The 20,738-nt window shown below is 39.8% G+C and overlaps 1 protein-coding gene across 1 annotated transcript in view; it reads right to left on the reverse strand.

Annotated features, from left to right (window-relative positions):
• The window catches only part of ARID1B (AT rich interactive domain 1B (SWI1-like)), a gene marked incomplete at its 5' end in the record, with an annotated part of 99,800 nt that overhangs the window by 61,356 nt on the left and 17,706 nt on the right, over positions 1 to 20,738 (reverse strand). The window contains one exon of the mRNA XM_008945687.1: positions 5,787 to 5,966. Coding sequence (XP_008943935.1) covers positions 5,787 to 5,966 — 180 coding nt within the window. The remainder of the gene's footprint in view (positions 1 to 5,786; positions 5,967 to 20,738) is intronic.

Consider the following 20,738-nt stretch of genomic DNA (forward strand, 5'->3'; position numbering starts at 1 on the left):
TGCCCTGCCTTCCTGGTAAGTTCAAAGTTTGGCTATGCCAGCAGAAGGGGTGGTAGCTTACAGCGCAGCTCCTCTGGGAAAACTAGTACCACGAGAGCCATCAGCAATAGTAAAAAGACATTAATATAAACAGGTTCCTTATGAAGGATGGCATGAAAACCTGGCTGATCCAAATCTACGCTGTCACCAGAGCAAACTGCTCCACTTGCAGCAGCTTAACTCATTTAAGTGCTGATTTTTCTATCATGTTGAAAGCTCAAGAAAAAGTGAGTGTAGAGCAGTCAGTGTTACAGAAACAAACCCAAGCAGCATGAGAAAAGAGAGGGAAAAAAACCCAAAAGTAAAGATATGATAGAAAAGTATTTTAGGAAATGGATCACATTACACTACTTCTGTCATCAGTTTTGACTTGTCTTTATTTCCATCTCATCCAGATTAGTGGAAACACGACCCATTCCCTCCCTGTGGGATGCTGCAGAGCAGAGTTCTCTGACTGCTCTCAGATATTCCCACGCTCGTTCAAAGGCAGCAGCCCATGGACTCTCCCTCTGAACGTGGAGATCAGCCACGTCTCTCCTCAGGCCTCAGCTACTAGGCAGAGGAGTCAGTGTCATGCAACTCCCGTTTATATTTAAAATAAATCTATTCATCCATCATTTCAATGCACACATAATTAATTCGTACGGTCCTGCTGCTGTGCTTTGGCCAACCCTCCCTTCCTCCACACCCAGTCACTGCCTTGCTCTGCTACGGGTTCTCCTCAGCAAGAACGCGTGGATCCTGTGCCTCACAAGGAAATGGAGCAACAATTCTCTTCCTTTTAGAAACCAAGTTTCTGCCTGGGGTGGGGGGGACTTGGGGATGTTTCTTTAGAAGGATCCCCAATATGTGGTTCAACAGAGATGAAAGGTTCCACATTCAGCTTTTTGATGACTTCAGACCAAGCTGTCACTTCTTTCCTCTCTAGGCTCAGCTGCTGGCAGCTGACTTTTTTCTGTTCAGCAAGCTATCGCCCCCAGCCACAGTTTTGTCTGCTGAGACCTGCTCAAGCCACACTTCTGATCTAGCATATGTGACCACAAACTGAAGGGTTCCCTCGTTTCATGCTGCTCTGCTTAGTGTTAAAAGTGTAACGCACAACTTGGATGTTGCTCTGTTTTTCCAGTTGCTCTGTGCAAGAAAAATGTAATGCATCAAGATGGTGTAGATGTGCACTCAAAGATTACGCACAGCCAGTTAACACATTTTGTGTACATGCTATTAGTAACACTGCTTCCCAAAGTGAAACAAATTCCCTCCCTAGACTAGCAGACCTGATATCCATAATCACTGGGAGCTACTGTCAGTCCAATTTACATAAAGCCAATTTCTTTTGTCAGTTAGTGCCTACGAAGTCTGGTTCGGCACCAGGCTTGGAGAAGCGAACACCAATGCCAAATGGTATGGCTGTTTTGATGTTATTTTCAACTGGGACAAAAGATGTCTTCTTCTGTGCTTTGGCTTCTCTGGCATAAGCACAACATAGAAAAAACAGTGGGATCGTCTCCATAAAAATATGTGGCTCAGTTAAAATAGCTCCTAATCATTCATCTCCAGGGATGCACATCCAGAAGCACAGGGAGGTGGTACCCTTTCAGTAAGGAAAACAAATTTCAGTGTTTCTTCCATTTTTTTTTTTTTTCTCTAAGCATTATCCTCAATACCTCAAGTACTAGCTATTCTTATACCTTTCCCAGACCACAAAAAAAAAAAAAAAAAAAAAAAAAAAAAAAAAAAAAACAAAAAAAAAAAAAGCCAAACAAAATACAAGAGGAATTGCCAGGAATGAGGAGTGCAATCTTATTTCCATGTTTCTCTAATAGATTAGTAATTTGTTGGCAGTGGCTTTGACAGAAAACAGATGGATGCAGCATTAAACACAATGAATGCAGCAGATGCTAGGCCAGCCCACATCAGCTGGACGTGTCAGGCAGCCAAGTCCAAGAGCCCACACTTTTCAAGTGGGTACAAGTCTGGCAACAGCGGCTGAACAATACTACTGAACAACTCCTCCTCTCCATATTCAAGGGATTTTTCATTCTATCTCCCTCTCGTCAGAGTAGAATTGTACCCAGAGAGATGACATCTCAAAATGCATGAGAAAAACCAAAGCAGTAACTGGAATCAGGAAGAAAAAAGTGTAATAAAGATAAAATTAAAAAAACCCAGCCTACTAACAACCTGCCAAAGACAGATGTTCACACTTACTGCTGAAACTCTGGTCCGCTTTGTCCAGGTCTGCTGAACAAAGTGCTCTGATACCTTGCCATTTCTAGGCAAGCTGAAAAGAGGGAAATTTGAGAACTACCTTTTGCACTCTGTTTTAGAGACACAGGTCAGATTCACAGAACTAAATATAGTATCTTAAAATAATTCTGGGATTTTTCATATGTGCACTTAACCATCATGTTTTTCTTGTACAGACAATTTAAATGTATTGTTCTGAAACTAGTTTTCCTCAGGGAAACTCAGTAGACACAGTCGATATTTAAGTCTGAACTCCACAGGCTGTTGCATATGTGAGTCCTGGATTCAGAGGTCCAGGCTCCTGGGGTACTTAGGGCATCTCATCCTTAAGACACTTCCACTCTGATTAAAATCCAAGATTAAAACCAGTGGTAGCTAGATAGCAAAGTGCTTTTGTGAAATGAGTCCAACATTAAAGGTTACAAAGCACAAATACACAATTCATATTACTTTACCATGAATGAAAGAGGGTTTAACTTACTGTCAAGTTCTGTGTCTGTGGTTCAGACACACTCAGTAGTGCTTTCTCTTTGTTATACCCAAACAGAACAGTTTTACTGCTGAATTGAGTAGAGAGAGTTAGGGAGATGAGATGCATTTTTGTCATGTTTTACTAATCCACTGGGACTTTTTCTCTGTCTACCCTGGTCTTAAAAGACCCAACTGAATACAGGATCTGACTGCTCCCCAGAGTGCATTTAAAGGACATTTTGCTGTGGCAGCAGTTTCATGTTCGGGTCACAGACCAGAGCCTCATTAGCCCCTGAGCTAGATGTTGCCCAAATACAAACCAAAGAGATTGTTTCTTTCAGTAACAACTTCCACTTCCATTCTCACACTGTCTTCTTTTTTTTTTTTTTTTTTCCCCTTTTCATTCTTGGAAATATAGAATTGCTAGAAAATTTGGAAAGTAGAAAATGCTTGGATTTAATGAAAAAGTAAAACTAATGTTCCGCACTGCATGCTCCTGTATTGCATCACACACATACAGAAGTGTGGAGCCAAAGCCATTTTTTATTTTTGTAGGAAATGGTTTTAGAGGATTGGACTAAGTCCCCAATACAGAACTGCTTCCTGGGAAAATATATTCTACTCTCATTATAGATCTAAATGTCATGTAAACAGATGAAAACCAAATAAATCAACCATATGCATGTAACGGATCATTCCGCTCTCATGTACTGGGGGCTACTTCCTCCAACCCAAACTTACTGGTACAGTCTTTACTGTGGTGAGCAATTCCACTGCAGAGAAAGGACATTGGCCTTGAGCAACAGTTTCCAGGACAGCACACAGTGAAATCTAGCATCAAACTAAAAGCTTAATGCCACAGCATGCTTTGACACATATATAAAAATACAAATAGCACTGTCAAACTCAGCCTCTGCTTAATGATATTCTGGAGGAAGGCTGATGTGAACAAAACACAGAAAGCAAAGAGTTTAATAATTTAAGAACTCAGTTGCAACTCACTCAGGTAATTTTTAATATATTTGGATTTTTTTTGGCAATAAAAGGCAAGCGGGATAACATTATTATATATTCATCATTGTTGGCATATGACCGTGCTTTGTAAGATGGTATGTTAAGAGTTGCAATTACATACTACTGTCGTTAAAAATGAAAAATGCTGTTAAAAACTTAAATCCAGGTAAATACATGACTTTGAAATATCACCATCCTCACCCCCACATCTTAATAATCGTCACATTAGCCTGGAGAAATTGTAGCATTCTTCTGCTCTAATTGTTACCTGTAGAGCTGAAAGTCTACAGGGCCCTAATTTTATGATGACCAGTGCAGAGGATCATCGGTGCTCTCCAAGAGCTGGCAGAAGAACACGCTTTTCATCCATCACACTATTCACCAGACTCTTCTGAAATGGCCTGTTAATGACAATGATGCTCATTTTCTTCCTGCCCCTCAAGTTCACTTTTTAATAGCCGTTTCTTCCTGACCGCAACCCATAAAATCATTACATAGGCACTTTCATCCACAGAGGGAGGAAAAGAACTGCTGAACTCAAGCAAAAAAGAAAGTAGTATTCGGCACGTTACTTAAACGCATTGATTTAGTACAAAAACCTTTCCATTCAATCAGTGTGGATGGCTAATGTTTTACTGCACTTGACACCCACTATTCCCATGGTTCGGAATCTCAGCAGCAGCAGTACAGCTGGAAGTCAGGATAGCACATCATAAATCCACTGGATTTCTACCAGTTAAGCTAGTTGCTCACTGTGCAGATAAAAATAAGCACTTGGACAGCATTTTATGGCCACAAAATGCTTTCCAAATAAAAGGAAAGCACCAGTCAACTGGAGTTAGGTAATTAATCTTCACACATGGCTATAAGGCATTACTAGCCCCATTTTACAGTTAAGGAAAGCGAAGCAGAGAAATGAATCTGCTTGCCTAAGTTGAAAGATGGTGTAAAAGCCAGAGCCAAAATTAGAAACCGGGAAATCTTGGCTTGTAGCCCTGTGCTCAGAATGCTACAACAAACGCTACAGAGAGATGAAACAGAAAGGAACATTGCGCAGGGCAGCAAGGCTCCCTGCAAACAAACATCAGAACCAGTTCTCAGAAACTCCAGAGACTAAAATAACTATCCTTGCTAGCACGGACAAGCCATCAAGCCCTTAAAGAATTTCCCATTGCTGGCTCCAGGCCTTTTTGAGGATTTTAAGTAAGAATGCAACAGTAGGAAGTGCTGAAATCGAAAAGTTTCTTTATGTACCTCTAAAGAAAATACTGCCCCTTATATATCCTGTGGCTTGACTTCATTAAACCCCTAAATAGGTGCACTTCATAAAAGTTATCCGTTAAAGGCAAAACAATAGACAAGTTCAAGGTTGTCCAGGGGCAGAAATCGTGTATTCTCATTTTCTTCTAGTCCTCCAATGATTCTGTCAAACAAGCAAAATAAAAGGAACTGTCTCTCTCAGTCTGAAGGGTTAGTTAAGATTCACAGCCCATACACATTAGAGCTGAATATTATATTCCCACAGTAGCCACTGTATCATTATGCTCATTAGAAGACCTTAACACTCACAGTCACCACACAATTTCAGATTGGCCTTGGGATTTCATCTAAGAAAAGAAGTCCTATTTTGGGATCGGTGTTGTGACCCTTATTCCATGCTTGGTCAAACGCAGCCTTGTCCCAGAGATGACATGCTTGGGCTCCTAAACAATAGCCCTGGCAATGCAACAGATTCATCATTTCCTTGCCCAGTTTAAGGGCACTATTTTTATACAAAGTGCTAATAAGAGAAGCAGCTTCTTTTACAAGGTACAGCTCCACCTCTGTATGATGATTTTGTTTATTTACTGTTTTTTTTTTTTAAGAAGGTTGTTGTGTGTGTGCTTTGTGGGTTTTTTACTTGTTTGTTTTTAAGAAATCACATTCCTACCTACATAAAGAATACACATATATTTTATAAATAAATATATATGTATGTAAATTATCATATGTATTATTAGCAAGCATTTTTTTACCTTGTGGTCCATACTGGCTCATCTGAGGCCCATAAGTACCACCTGAATTACTCTGCTGAAAGCTACCAATTCCAGGATGCACTTGGCCTCCAGGTGAGGGATGTGGTGACATGGAAGGTCCAGTTTGCTGAGGTCCATACTGTGACATTTGGGGGTTCCTCTGTATGCCTGCCATAAAACCTAAAGGGAAAAAAGTGCCAAAGCAGAAATTAATACTCGGGTAACTCTTCTTTATTTAATAAATCTTTGACATGAAAAAAAAATCCCAACTCTCTTTAGTTATTTTCAGAATAAAGATATGCAGAAAACTGCTAGTGTTCATGTGAACAGACACAAATGCATCTCCAAGTCAGCAAAGGTGTCTCAACAACCAAAGTCTGTATTGAAGGCTCAAAAACTTAGTGACAAATGGCTGTTGATTTTAAAATTAAAACAATCTTTAGGGAAAAAAAAAAAAAAAACAAAAACGTAAAGGCTATTATTTGTATTACCTGGCAAGTAGTAGGGAATTTGCCTAATGACTTATGGTGGGAGTATCATGACTTCCAAAATTACATGTTGCTACCAAAATGCATAAATTTGGCACACAGAAATCCACTGTAAATACTCTCATTGTCCACAAACACTCCAGAGCTAAAATTACCCTTTATGTGAAGACTAGTCATACCAGTCAGAAAAAAAAAAAAGCCAGTTTGGTACATATTTGTGCTCTAAGTCCTTCTCATCTGTCCCCAGCACACCTGTGGGTTGCATTCTCTGTGTTTTCCCTTTCCTAAATGCATTAATGAATCCAAATATAATTTAAGGTTCAAAAGCTGCAGCAGGAGACCTAGTGAAATACTACAAAATCTAGAAGCTTCATAAAAAGGAACAAAACCAAGCCTATCAAATGGGGGCAGAAGAGGGTTTTGTGGTGGGATTTTTTAAGTTTTCTTGAACTGGGAAAAATCCAGCAATCCTGCCTATGAAATGTCTATGCAGGGATGCTGGTTTTCTAACATTTTGCCCTGAAAAGGTTTTGGCGCTGCTTTCCATGTTAAAGAGGATATGCTGAGGAGATAGCATGGGTTTCTTTATTATTTCTGGAGGAAATACGCTTTCCTCCCTGTTCTGCTTGCCTATTAAATTTTCATGCCTGCATTTCTCTGCAAGGCACAACGGGAGTGTGCTGAAGGACGGCGTGTGCTCACCCGTGCCCGGCGAGGCGGGACACGGTGCTGCTGCCCGGCGGTGAACAAGCACCAGCCAGTCGCCAGTTTGGCCCCCCCTGAAACCGGTTCAGGCACCCGCGCTGCGAGGCCGCGGAGAGCTGAAGGATTGTTTATGAAAGGTGCCCATTTTTGCTCCCCTGTGGTGATTCTAGTGGCGTGTGTGTGGGGATGTGTGATGCTGGAAGATGACAAACACCTCACCTGGCAGCATGGGTTACACCTTTCCTTACATGAGGGAGGGAATCAAGGAAAGGTAAGAGCAAAAACCCCCGAGAGCACAGGGACAACTGGAAGCTGCTGAAGGGAATATCACAAAACCCAAAAAAAATATAAAAGGGGAGAGAGAAGCAAAGACGAGTTGTGAAGACAGACAGAAACAACCGAGGAGGGACTGATGGCAGAAGGATGATTCTCCCAAAGGGTCAGGGTGTCCTCGCGCTGGTTAGCATCAAACATCACACACACCAAACGCTCGATGCCTGATTAATGAAGAGAGGTAATTTCTTCTCAGCCATGTATAGACATGGAATCAAACTCATAACCAAAAACATTGAGGTGCTACAGCTCCCACAGCCAGATGGCTCAGGGGTCTCTCTGTGAGGAACACAGCCCCAACAAGCACATCTCAAACTCAAAAGAGTAAGTTTCTCATTCTAGTGCTGTTGTTACTGACACAGTAGGTGACCCTGGGCAAAATGACCTTCCTGCCTTTCTGTGGTTCAGCCTCCCCATTTGTACACTGGTGACAAAGTGCTGTAAGAAAGGGGACCATACCCTCGATGTAGAAATGAAAGGTGGTATGTACTTTAGCAGAGATTAGGCTTTGACTATAAACACATGTAAATAGTCCTTGAGGTCTCCACAAACCTTTGCAATAGAGCATCCACTAAAATGCTGCCAGGGAGACCACAGGTTCCATGCTGTGGGTTGTGAGGAGAAAAAACAGGACAAAAAACAGGACCTGAGGTGATCTTGCACCCTCTTGTGCCCGGTTCCTTCATGTTATGAACAGCTCAACCCATGACGTCCTAAAACTCTAACAACTACAAGGTTTGGCAGAAGTTGCACACAACGTTTTCCTGATCTTTGTGCAAGCCCCAAGACAAAGGATTTGATCACATCTGAACTGCAAAAGTCAGAGCCTGGCACCCACTCTGGAGGAAGTCGTACCACACGCACTGGTGTGTGGCACAGGAAATAACCAAGGGTGAAATGGCAGCTTGGAAACTGGTCCGTACTGGTTGGAAAACTCCACACTTCCTCAAAGGAAAGCTCATATGACCTTCTCCCCCTTAGCTTTATTTTGAAACACACCTCTCAATTTTTAAAGTAATTCCACTCTGCACACAAATCTTATTACAAAGCCTGTGTCTTCTGTCGACAGTGCTGTAACTAATTTAGAAACCTAATACAATCGTATGTCTGTATGATATAAATGCTTGCATTCCCGACACACATACACCATATAGATCACACTCATGGGATCCATTTAAATGAAAAATTGAGTGTGACCACTACAAAGTTTTTTATTACAAGGATAGTAAAATTAGTCTTGGACCAAGTACAGAAGCGAGGGTTTTCCGTTCACCGTGGGCCTTTTAATCTATATGAGATAACCTTCCAAACATTGTGCTAGTGATAAAGGTTTTTCAGCCCAGTTATTATCACAGGCAGTACTATTCTTAACACCACAAGGATGGATGACATATTGAAAAGCTATCGTTTGTACGAGTTGTAGTCATTTCCAGTAGTGATGGAGAGGGACTGCTGGTTGCCCAATTTAATGGGGAACATGGACTAATGTATAATGGAGAACACGGAGAACATCAGTTCTAGCCAGCTCTGCTGTTGTCAGAAGTGCTCCTGAAGGGACTAGACTAATAAGTCAAATAAATGTTTCCACTCAAATGACCTTCAAGAAACTTCTTAATTTCTGATGCTGTGGAGCTGATGGTGTCACTATGTGTACAATCATAACTAAATCATGTCAGGACCATTTCCTGACCTGGAAAGTGGTGTGGTACGCTCACCTCCATCCAGCTAAACCTTCCTGTTCAATCCTGGTATTCATAAAGAAGTCATATAGATAACACATGACTTCTGCACGCAGTCCCTAGTACCGCCTTATCCATGCCCTGGTCTGTAGCTGAGGGAATGCTCAGAAGCATCGGCCAAAAGCATGCTGTGGGGCATGCCAGTGATTCAAGAGCAGAGATAACTCTGTGATACTACTCAAACTCATGCTCTGGCCTTAGTTTACAGAGATGCTGATTAACACAAGAATGGAACACAGTCCTTAAGCTCTGGACATGAGGCATGAGTTTCACCATCCCAGAGGGTGTGAGATCCCTCTCAAATGAGGTTGGCTTTGCTACCTTCTCTTGAGCATGGAAAAGTAAAGAATTAAGAAAAAAGGAAGCCTAAAATTTGAGTATCTGCACCATATTATATTCTATCACTGTCTGTACAGCGCATTGATGCATAGACTTAAAACAGGACATGCTCCAACTTCCTTCCAGAGAGCAGAGGAGTCAGTTTAGCTATAGATGTGCAGTGGAGAAGAAGGTAAGATCAGGTCCTTACTGTGATCTGGATTCCATTACAACAAAGAGTAGTCTATCCTTATCCATCTCTGTGAGAGCTCAGTGAAATTTCACAGATCTGTACATAAGTTTGAAGTGTTTCAAAATATTTGCAGCTCAAATGTCTTAAGAGAGAAAAGGGGTTCCTGGTCAAGATGTTAACATTCTTGCATCATAAAGAGAAAACAACATCAATTCTAGAAATCTTATCAGGAATGAAAGGGAGCAGCTGGCATACATTCATTTTTACTTATTTACACACATTTTCCCTAGTGTTTGACTTCATTTTATAACCGATACAAAAAGAAATAAATTTTCTTTCCAGAAAATTAGATCTAAGATAAAGTTTGCTTTTGTAAAGAAGGGAAGTAGGATTACATTAGAGCCACACTGGAGTAAAGGCGGTGGAGTGATTAAACATCCAGACTGCATCTGACACATCAACCTCTGTGACAACAATGTTGGTTTTTTCTTTTAAGCAAACTGCTAGGAAACAGCTATGAGCTAAGATTTAAAAACTGCAATGACAACATGCTCATCTCTGAACAAATCTACTGCCTTCCCTTAATATTAGTGATAAAAGGGGTACATATTATTCTTTACTTGCTATCACAGCAAGAGATTACATACCACAAAAACACTTGACTGGATTTTGGCAAACTAAACTATTTCAGGAGTAGCTGAATAAAACGACTGCTATAAGAATTCTCTTCCTTTCCAGTTATTTTTATACATTTATGTACCTAAAGAACGGTCGTCTTTAAAACAAAATTTGAAGTTATTCACAGTTAAACCATTCACAGTTTTTTTTAGTTCTAAATGAAACAGTAGCATACTATTAACACTTATCATACTAACTATAACTATAATAAAATGTTTCTGTATTCAAATAGAACATACACACAGGGTTTAAAAATGGTCAAGTAGCCACACATTTTTCTTCTCTCGTTTTAGCAAAATACAGAGAAAAAATATAAACAGGGTAATGCTTATGACAGAAGTGTTTCTGCTCCTTCATTAAGTTTCTGTTGTCCTGTGCAGTACTAACATCTGGTAACACCATATAGTTAATACCAGTTATGATGCCTTTGTAAAAAAAATTAAAATCTTCTTTTTCCCTTATGCATATGTATACACAAAGCAGATAAACAACAATAAATTACTGAAGCCTCATGAAATTATGCACTAAGGTTGTCTTAATTACATTTTTACACTGACCAATACAAAACCATCTGTTTGTTGAACACAATCTCCTTAGCATTAACTCAAAAAACCACCCACCAAATGTGCTGGTTGTTGCTGCAAAACCTGAAACGGCTACTTCTAACATTTTAAAGTCTTGGCTTGAATATGAAAAACCCCTTCCAGGAAAACAGGATCTCAAACACAAAGGAACTGACTGCAAAGTAACACGTTACTGCATATCAGCTGATGGACAGCAACTGTCTACTGGCACTCACTTAACTCATGGTCAGTGAGAGGTCTTTTGATTTAGCCAGGAGTAGCACATTGATTTTCTTGAATGAACTAAACCTGAGAACACATGGAACACTTACTCATTTTAAGCTCAGGAAAACTTTGGAGTTTACAGCAATAGCAGATCATCATTAAATTACACATTTGATAAATAAAAAATGAGGAAAGATACAACTTGTAACGGTACTTCGTAAAAGAGAATTTACCTAAGAAAAAAATACATCAGGCTACCACTCTTTCTAGAAAGGCATACTTAGAAACAGAGCATGAGACCAAAAAAAACCTGAGGAATTCTTCTAAGCAAGGAATAAAGAAGCTCCCTTCGTTCAAGGGCATAGGCTAAAGAAGGGTCTTGACAGGCTTATTACTTTGAAAATCAGGGAATGATAAAAGCAGAAATAGACTGGATGCATTCATTAATCATCAAATAATTAGAGAAAAGTAATGTAACATTCTCTACTTACAAATTAGCTCAAAAAGATTAAGTATGTGAAAAGAGATATCTTCCACTACCTGTAAAACTCGGGGGGAGGGGGAAGGAATGACACAAATTTCCAATGCTTGGTACGTTAGCACAGCTCTGGCCAGTACCCTTGAAAAATGAACAAAAAGTTTGCACACCCACAACAGTTTTTGGCACTTTCCTTTCTTAGACAGTCATTTGTGTTGTACTTGCTATCTCAGGATTTTCACCAGAGTCTACAACAGAATTGAGACAGATTTAAAATGGCGACTCCCAAAAGCAGCTTGTCCATGGGTAAACTACACTATGAGACAGAAGTGGCAGGGTAAGGCTAAAAAAAAACAGAAACCAGTGTTCTGTGCAGTGGACACAAAAGCACTTGGCAACCTGTTAGCATGGCAGTGTGCTCAGGGACATCAGAGTCAGATTGAAATTTTCTGTAGCCCACCAGTCTCGCGTGGCAGGGACAAGCTCAGGAAATCTTTGGACTGGTGAACTATGTCTGGGTTTTTGCCCAGCTAAACAAGTCCCCAGTCAGCACCTCAGAGCACTGTGAGTAACATCCAACAGATCAAGATTCACACATTAATGAAGTGTTTTAGTAATTGAAAGAGGTGGTTACTCCTGCACAAGCCTGAGACACGAGGACCCTCAGTATACAACCAGGCTGTCTGCACAGACTGTTGACAGTAGTGGAACAAACATCTTCAAATAGTGTGGTCAAACCTGGAGATGAGCAGCTTACAGACTGCAGAAGCTAAGAAGCACTGTTGTGCCATTGCTTACAGGGGGGTAGTGCTACCTGGTCATAAACTATTTGCTGTTACTGGCAAAGAGTGGCATGGTACCTCCCTAGGGTTGTACTTAAAATATACATTAAAAAGGACCCAGTGAAAGACTGGAAAATATCTAAGCAGACAAAAAATTTATACAAGTCTAAACAAATAACAGCAATGCAAAAAAATGAGGAAGGTTTGACCCATGTACCAGAATACAATCCAAGCAAGTCGAGTGAAAACATGTGGGTGGCATAAGAAAACTGGCCTCTAGAGCAAGCAGGCAAAAGAATTCTTCACATTTAAGATACTTCAGCTCTTATTCTCACTTTCCAGAAGCCAGCCTTCCTAAAAGCTGGACTGCTGGCAGCACACGTGTACATGGAACATCCACCTTAGTAACAGACACTACCAGGTGATGGGCTGCTGAGCGTGAGTGGATCAGCTTACAATGTCACCTTCATTTAGATGATGCAAATACTAATTCTCAATATTCCCATCCAGTTAAGAGGAAGGCAAAAAAAAAAAAAAAAAAAAAAAAAAAGGCAAATAAATAAAACACCTTCACAAACAGATGGCAAACAAGATTCTGATCCCTATCCAGTGTAGCTAATTTACAGCACTGGACCAGTAAAATATCTTTGGAAGGGTCTAGTATGAACCTGTTAGATGTGTCCCAAGCAGCAGCACTGACATGGGCAACACCGAGGTATTGAATACACCATATCTTTGCTAATACCCCTGGTACCAGGTGAACACTTCCACTGATAAGGAACTGAAAGGTAACAGCATAAAAAACAAATGTACTGAGACCACTGACATAGGATAAATTAAGAGGCTTATTCTTTAGCCTCTAACAAGAAGGTTAATAATGTTGATAATAAGTTTTTTTTATTCATATAAAAGCTAAAAAAAAAAGATTTTAAAATGCTTATTTCTTGCTCCAATCACAACCTGTTTTTTTAAAAAGTCTCAAAGAGTTTTTTGAGAAAATTCTTTCTTGTTTCCCCATTAACCATGGAAAACAAACACCAATTCATTTCTACATCAAGCTCTTTTTTTTAGCCCGCATAAAGTCTAGTTGTCTTCTCCAGGTCCATCAGGGTGCACACTAAACCATCAGAAATTCTCTGTGCCAGAGTAACAGAGAAGCAGCTTCCCTTTGGTATCTTGACAATTTATTTTCACATTGGCATCTGCTAGTATCTGCAGAACTACCACTGCATTTCTTCACACTCATTCAACAAAGGATGTTTCTTTGCTTATGTGAAACAGTAGTGACAGAAAACATCATGTTAGCAAAATTGGGGCTTCCTGCAAAGATCACTGCAGTATTTCTGCTTTTCACAAAAGGATCAATGTTCTGTTTAAGAAAAAGCGCTAGCTTGGTTTTATTTATCTTTAAAAGTATTTTCTTATTATGCGTTAATATCTGTCTTATAGTCTCCTCACTGCTTATTTGTCTGACTGCTTCTCTTCACAATGTGAATAGCTTTGGGGAAGATGGAAACTAATGACCTAGCTAAGGTTTTAACCCAGACCCCCTAGTGTTTTACCAGCTGTGCTATTAGGTTAACTGGCTGAATCTCCTCTGCTCCTCTCTCTGATATTACAAAACCCAGTCTATGTATAGCATGCAATAATGTTTAAATTTTTCCCACTCCTAAACCTCCCTCTGCTACTGCCTAGCCTTGAAATTCATGTAATCTATCATTGATAAATTAGAATCTGGGGAAGGATCAGACAGATTACCCAGATGGTAGCTGGGGAAGAAATATCCAACCTTTCCTAATGAAAACCTTGCGTAATGCTCTCTGATGTAAATTTTAAGTGCTATGCTGAGGACAGAGAAAGACAGACATTTGTGGAGATACTGATGCACAGACAGCACAAAAAGCCATTGTTCATCCACCACCTTACACATAATTTTATTACTGTAACATACCTTACACGAGATGCTTTTACTATGGTGCTTGGAAAATCAGGGTAATAGTGAATTGCAGCACAAAACCAGCCCACCCTGCCCTTGCCCCCAAAAGCAAATCCTCAATTTCAGCAGGTAGCCTGGGTTACTGGAATTAATCTGAGCAGCAACATGAAAAACCTGAGGAGTCCGTCTGCTTTATACAATCAACATTTGTCTAAGTTTCCCTAATAGCATGCATACTTATGAAAATCACAGAGTAAAGCAAAGAAGGAATGGCATTTTTCAATGTGTAATGTGCAAGGCCTGCAGGCTTAATGGTCTAAATTTCAGGTTTGAAAAATTTACCCTCCCTGGAGACTCCTGTTCAAAGGTTCCATGGATCAGATCTTCCTTTTCATGAAGTAAATATGTTGAATACCATGAGATACATGTGGCTTTTACAGACAAGACCAAAATACACATGATGTGTGTTTTCTGCCTTGCACATATATAACATGAATCATGATATTTTTTCAGTGTTGTCCTTGGTTTCAAATGCCTTTGTTGCATCCTTATTTTACCATAATTTATGATTTGACTTATTTGATTTGCAGCTCTTCCCTGATGAGTGTTTTTTTCTGCAGTGCTAGCTATTTATATATACATCATATAGACTCACTGCCCTATATACTAACTTTTAAAAGGCATAAAGGGTCTCAGCTCAGATGGTCTATTTCTAGAGAAGCTTCATGAAAAGGTTAACTTAGGTACTGATGGAGCAGAGCATCCTGGAAGTGATGGTGCTGTTGAACAGGCAGAGCACAGGCTGCTCCCGGTTTACATGCCACGATGGGAAGCTGTCCCAGGGACAGGGATCATAACCAGCAACTTCACATTGAGCTTGGTGATAGGAACATTGACTGTCACTTTGTCAAATTCTTCATCAGCGACTGCTTGTGGCTTATCTCCCTCCCTGAGCCCAGAGGCAGGGAATCTGATGGCTGCCTAATGAAGTCAGTGGAAACTTCTCTATTGAGAAATCTCTCTGCTGGCAACTATATAAACTCTCTCAGAAAAATTCAATTCTGTTCCCTAATTTCAAAAAGAGAATCTCCGATTTGGTTTAAGAAATGAAATAAAGATTCATCCCCAAGTATAACAAGATTTAACATCAGCAAGAAGAAAGCAATGACCACCTGCTAGTAAACAAAATTTACTTGGGAGACCTGACTCTGGGTTTTGATTGTGCAGATATTATTATCTACTTCAAATCCTACTTCTGCAGTTTTGCTCTCTCCCAGTGTGGCTTATCACATGTAAATCATACTCTCTCCTCCTCTGGTTCTTCTTGCAGGTAGCCAATACTGCTGTCTATTTAGTGTAGGCCACAACTAATCAGATCAACCTAAAGCTGAGACTGGCTGATATACATTTGAAATTCAAGTACAGTTGGAAAACAGCATCCTGAAATGGCAACTGATTTCTTTAAGAATTAACCTGGTTTGGCAGACTAATGTAATTTCTAATATTTTCAGGCAAGAAAAGCAGGTCTTCCTGCAGTGCTTAAGAGACAAACACAAAACTATTCACTCCTGATGCTCAGGGTGAAAACCAGTAACCTTTTATCCAAAGATCTTGATTACTAATCAAAGTAAATACATTGTAAGCTTTTTTTTTTTTTTTCTGCTGTGCATTGCTATATCATGTAGTACAACACATCTTGGGTGCTCTTGCAATTAAAATAGGAGAAAAAAACCCTGTGTGTATACATTTAAAAAACCTGCTCATCAGACCAACAGTACATTTCTGTGCACTTCACTTCCACTTTTACAAACAAATTAATAAGAGCGGTAAAAAACAGTGATGGTTTGATCCTTTTTGGAGACTGTTAGACTGTTGATAAATTTAGAGCTCACCAAACAGGTAACTTTTTGAGTTCACCAAAGACTCACCAAAGAAGTTTAGTGCATGGCTTTACTGCATGGCTCTGCCTTCACACCCAGACCAGCTCTGTATGCCCCTATATAGCGTGACTTAAGATGAAAAAGATAGGTTTTACAGAGCTAGTGGGATAGTTTCAACTAAAACCTGCTTTTCCTCCTTACATGATGCATTTTTCTGGCTGTTGAGGGCACAGTTCTCCTAACCCCAGTTCTCTGGGCGCAAAGGTCTCCTCCCAGCCAGGCATGGTGCACCTGCACATCAGCTGGAGCTCAGCTACTCCACACTGACCCTCTTGGAGACAGCCATGTGCAGAAGAGGCACTCACACATACCTGTGCCTTTGCACTCAGTGCATGTCTCAAACATCTTTCTTTAAGAGCCTGAATCACTTCAGTCTACATATCAAGCAAACTTATTACCAAGTCTGATTTAACCTTAAGTGGTGTCATCGTTAACATGGCAAGCAGAAGAATTTTAATGACATGAATCATTTTATTCTCTAGCTCCTCAGTGCTCTGAATAGATCCCAAATCCCCAAATGAGAGCAAAAGAATTATTCTCAGGGAACAAGTCTTTTTAAGATCTAAAAGCAAACTACAGTATCTTTTTTGTTGCAATAAGAATTCTTTGATCTATTTTCTTCTTTCTGGTTTCTTTTTTAAAGAAGAAAATAGATTTCAGGGAAGAGAACCTCTACCATCAAATGTCACCATTAAGTCATAAATCTGATCAGGAATTGTAGGTGCAAAACACCTGATTGGTATTCTGTGTCTTCCACGCAAGCAAAACCACTTATATTTTGTTAGAAGAAAACACATGACATTGGAATTTATGTGACGAATGTGTACAAATAAGCATGCCCAGAAAACAGTTGAAAGGGAGAAAAATACCTATATGAAATCTAATGGGCAAATTAAGATATTGTAGTTACAAGAATTCACTTGCTACTTATGTGTTTATAGGGAAGCACAAAGAGAACATCAAAATGCCTGATCACATCCCATCTGTTACTACCTCTTGCTGGATAACATCTTGGCTGCCAAAAGCCATTTAAATTTACTACATTGCAGCTACTGATAAATATCACTTCTGTGAAGATCTAATACTAAATAAGGACTAGATCTGAGGATAAAGCTTACAAGCAGCTGTGTCAAAAAGATCCAAATTTTGCTTAGTATAACACCTGTACTCCTAGAAGCCTGCAGTCTCTTACTCCCTGTCCGTGTTTCTGGTATGTTTTTAATAGAGCACAAAACTCTACAACAATCCTCAAGAGCTGGGTCACATCAACAACGGAAAGAAATAAAGCTAGAACAGAGTGAATGACATTAAAAAATAAAGAAAGAAGAAAAAAGAAAAGGTATTGGGAGATGGTAATGGAGAAGAGGAAGTCTACTCTTCAACTATTTTGGAGGTGTTTACTCCGGGCACTTTCCACATAGATCTGACAGGCACAGAATGGTGCCATGAAAATGCCTCCAGCCATAGAATACATTTTCCAGCATATCACAGCAGCTGCAATGGCATCAATTCTGCTTGCAATCCATGTCCAAACAGGAAAGTTCTCAGTGGTCCTATTTCAGCATATCTCAAGGACTAATTAAATCCTCATTACTATCTTCTAATTATTCTAGTGCTCTGGGATTTCACTGAGCAAGTCCCCAATGGTGCATTAGATGAAAAGGGTTAAATAACCTGTGTTGATTTTGAGACTCCAGATCTATTTCAGACCTTTAGCATATCATCAGCATTATCATGAATATTTAACTACGTACCGCTGTGAAAATTATAAGGGGAAAACAATTAAAGATTTTTTAAAAATTAATTCTGACCCATATACATTTGCACTAATAAATAAGGCTTCTTTAAGTATCCCCATTATGAGAGTGCTTGCTGGAGTAATAACGTGAAGTCATTAACTGTTTCCATTAAACTCAATGGTTTTCAGGAGCTCCCAATTCACAATTTTAAGGTAAGACTGAAAACTGACATGTACATATCCATCTGCATGAGCATGAAAAATACTACTTAAAAGTACTAAGTTTTCTACTTTTTTTTTTTTTTCCTTTTTTAATTAGGTAAGGAATCTTTCATTTCTGCAGGGGTACAAGCTCCTATTTCAACTTTATTGTGACACTTGCACTCCTAGTAAGTGTCTGCATAGGTCAGTATTCATAGATGCAGATGGTACAAAAGTAAGAGTGGGAGCATAAGACAATGGCTTCTTTTTCATGCTGCAGCTTCAAGAAACTGATTTAGGGGGCAACCTGGATATGCTGGGTTTCTATTTAATCCACACAAAAACCTTCAAACTCAACTGAACAGTTCTGGCTACTAAGCACATCCTCAGACTGCAGCTTCCAAAACCCAAACAGGTAAATATTTACAGCTGAATATAGGCGACACAAGCAACCCTGTATCTCAATTGTTTGCCAAATCGTTATGAAAGCTGTGGCATCAGTGCTGCCCTACATCTGGGGGCTAATGTGACTAAAGTTTATAAAAACTTTGACTTTAATAATCAAAACCCTACATTTGATAACAGTACGGAGAAGTCTGGAGTAGCTGTATCAGAAACAAAATGCAAAACATACATACTCCTTCACCCTAACAGCACGGCAAGTTTCAGTGGCTAGCTTCATTAGTCATGACTACATTTTCATGTGGCATCCCCAAGTAGTGGTAATTGCTGGGATTCATCAGCAGTTACATGCACACGTAGGTGAGTGGCCACTGGCACTCCTGCTCCTCCAAGAGACTTCTGACCCTAGTCTTGCCCAGGCTGCTCCCTCCGTCTCAGAGCTCTCCGGCTTCCACAGTCCATTAATGTGTATGGGACTTACTTCAAGTCCCAATACTTTAAAAGACAAGTGAGCTGAGATGTAGGTTATGCACACGAAAGTATATGTAATTTCTTACTGCCTAGGCAGACAATGTGTGCTGGCAGAACTGGAAAAGTTTCATTTATTTGGTATCCAACAACAGTGGCCAGTTAGTGATTCTGGGATGACAGCAGAACTGGGCTGCCTACAATAGCAGGCTCCATTTATGCTGACCTAGGTCCAAATGTCCTGCAGCATGAGAAGGACACGAACAATTTTCAAATTGTTTTTAAAAAGCAAGCATTTTTACGCCTATGACAGAAAGTATGAAATAAGCTACATAAAAAGCAAAGCTGAAAAGCAGAAGAAAATCCAATTCTTTTATGAAATTCTTATTACTGTACATATGAACATGCTTTACCACTCTCCTCTTTCCACACACAGAATATACATGCAAAAATATGCTCATTGCTTTATGCTGCTCTGTGTGACAGGGGATATATAGTCTTAGGCAGGCAAACATAGAAATCGCAGCTGGGTACTGAGTAACCATGGAAAGTAGGGTAAAATATAATCAAACACTTTCGTAATAAAATAAATAAGTGTAAACTTAATTCAAGTTAGTGGTTTAGCATCCAGAAGCGATACAGCTCAGACTCCACTTGTCAATCAAGCCCCATAATAAATAACATTTTTTCAATTATTGAGAGCAGAGGATTCTTTTCAAGACATTACTAGTAGTCTTTTGTTCATTTAATTCTCTCTCTAAAGAAGGAAAGAAATGTTATACAAAGTGCTAAAACAAACAACATTACCTTATCCTATGGAAGGTCTCTGGGGTTTTTGTTTTCATTTTCCTTTTTTTTTTTCTTGTCTTTTTTGGGAGAAAGTGTATCAGTAAGCCAAGAGTTTAAATTACTGTAACAGATGCCTATGGATCAGGTGTCCTTAGCAGCAACGATTTTCTGCTCAGGTTTTTATCAGTAAATGACAAGCACCTTCTCTTTGAGTCCCCATCACTCCCCCTCCTTCCTTTCTTCAAGTTCAGTGGAAACCAGTTCAAGCAAGCAAAGGAATCAACTAATGTAACAGCCTTTTTAAAAGGTGAAGTTTTCCATTTCAAAGGAGCCTCTAATCAATGACAGGGTGCAAAAGGGAATGCATGCATGTTTATGCGCACATAGCACAGACTTTAGAGAAGCTTTGGGGAGCATGTTCTGCAAAATCAATATGACCTAGCTAGTTACAAATTTCATATCTGCTGCATGAAACAAACGGACTTCTTGTACAAGCTGGGTCACAAAGATCATGCATATTACACCAGATATTGCATATGGAGAGTGCAAAAATTGCAACATTCCAAAACACATTTTCTTTAAGAACATACCCCCAGTTCTCAGCCCCCCTGATGAAGAGACAGAATAAATGAATCTGTGAATTTTGTTTCTCTCACTGTTATTTACTTGTTTGATTTCCCAGTTATAGCAGTTGTCTTCCCTGTTTTACTTTTGAATACCCCTCTGCCTCTCCCAGCCGTACAATGACCCCTTGGTCATGTTCTACAGCAGCAATGAAGATGTTTGACCCCTCCTCTTAAGCAGCCCTGTCAGACCTGCTTAACTTGTCCCCCCAAACCAGGTGAGAAACACACATCACAAAAATAATTGCTACTGAGCACTGTAATATTTTGTACCAACACCCATTCGTGCCAGGAAATGCACACATCTTTCTGAGATGCTTGGGTCTTCAAAGCCTCAACCTGATCCATTCCTG

Source organism: Merops nubicus, unplaced genomic scaffold, assembly GCF_000691845.1.
Source record: "Merops nubicus isolate BGI_N331 unplaced genomic scaffold, ASM69184v1 scaffold19488, whole genome shotgun sequence".
Taxonomy (NCBI): Eukaryota; Metazoa; Chordata; class Aves; order Coraciiformes; family Meropidae; genus Merops; species Merops nubicus.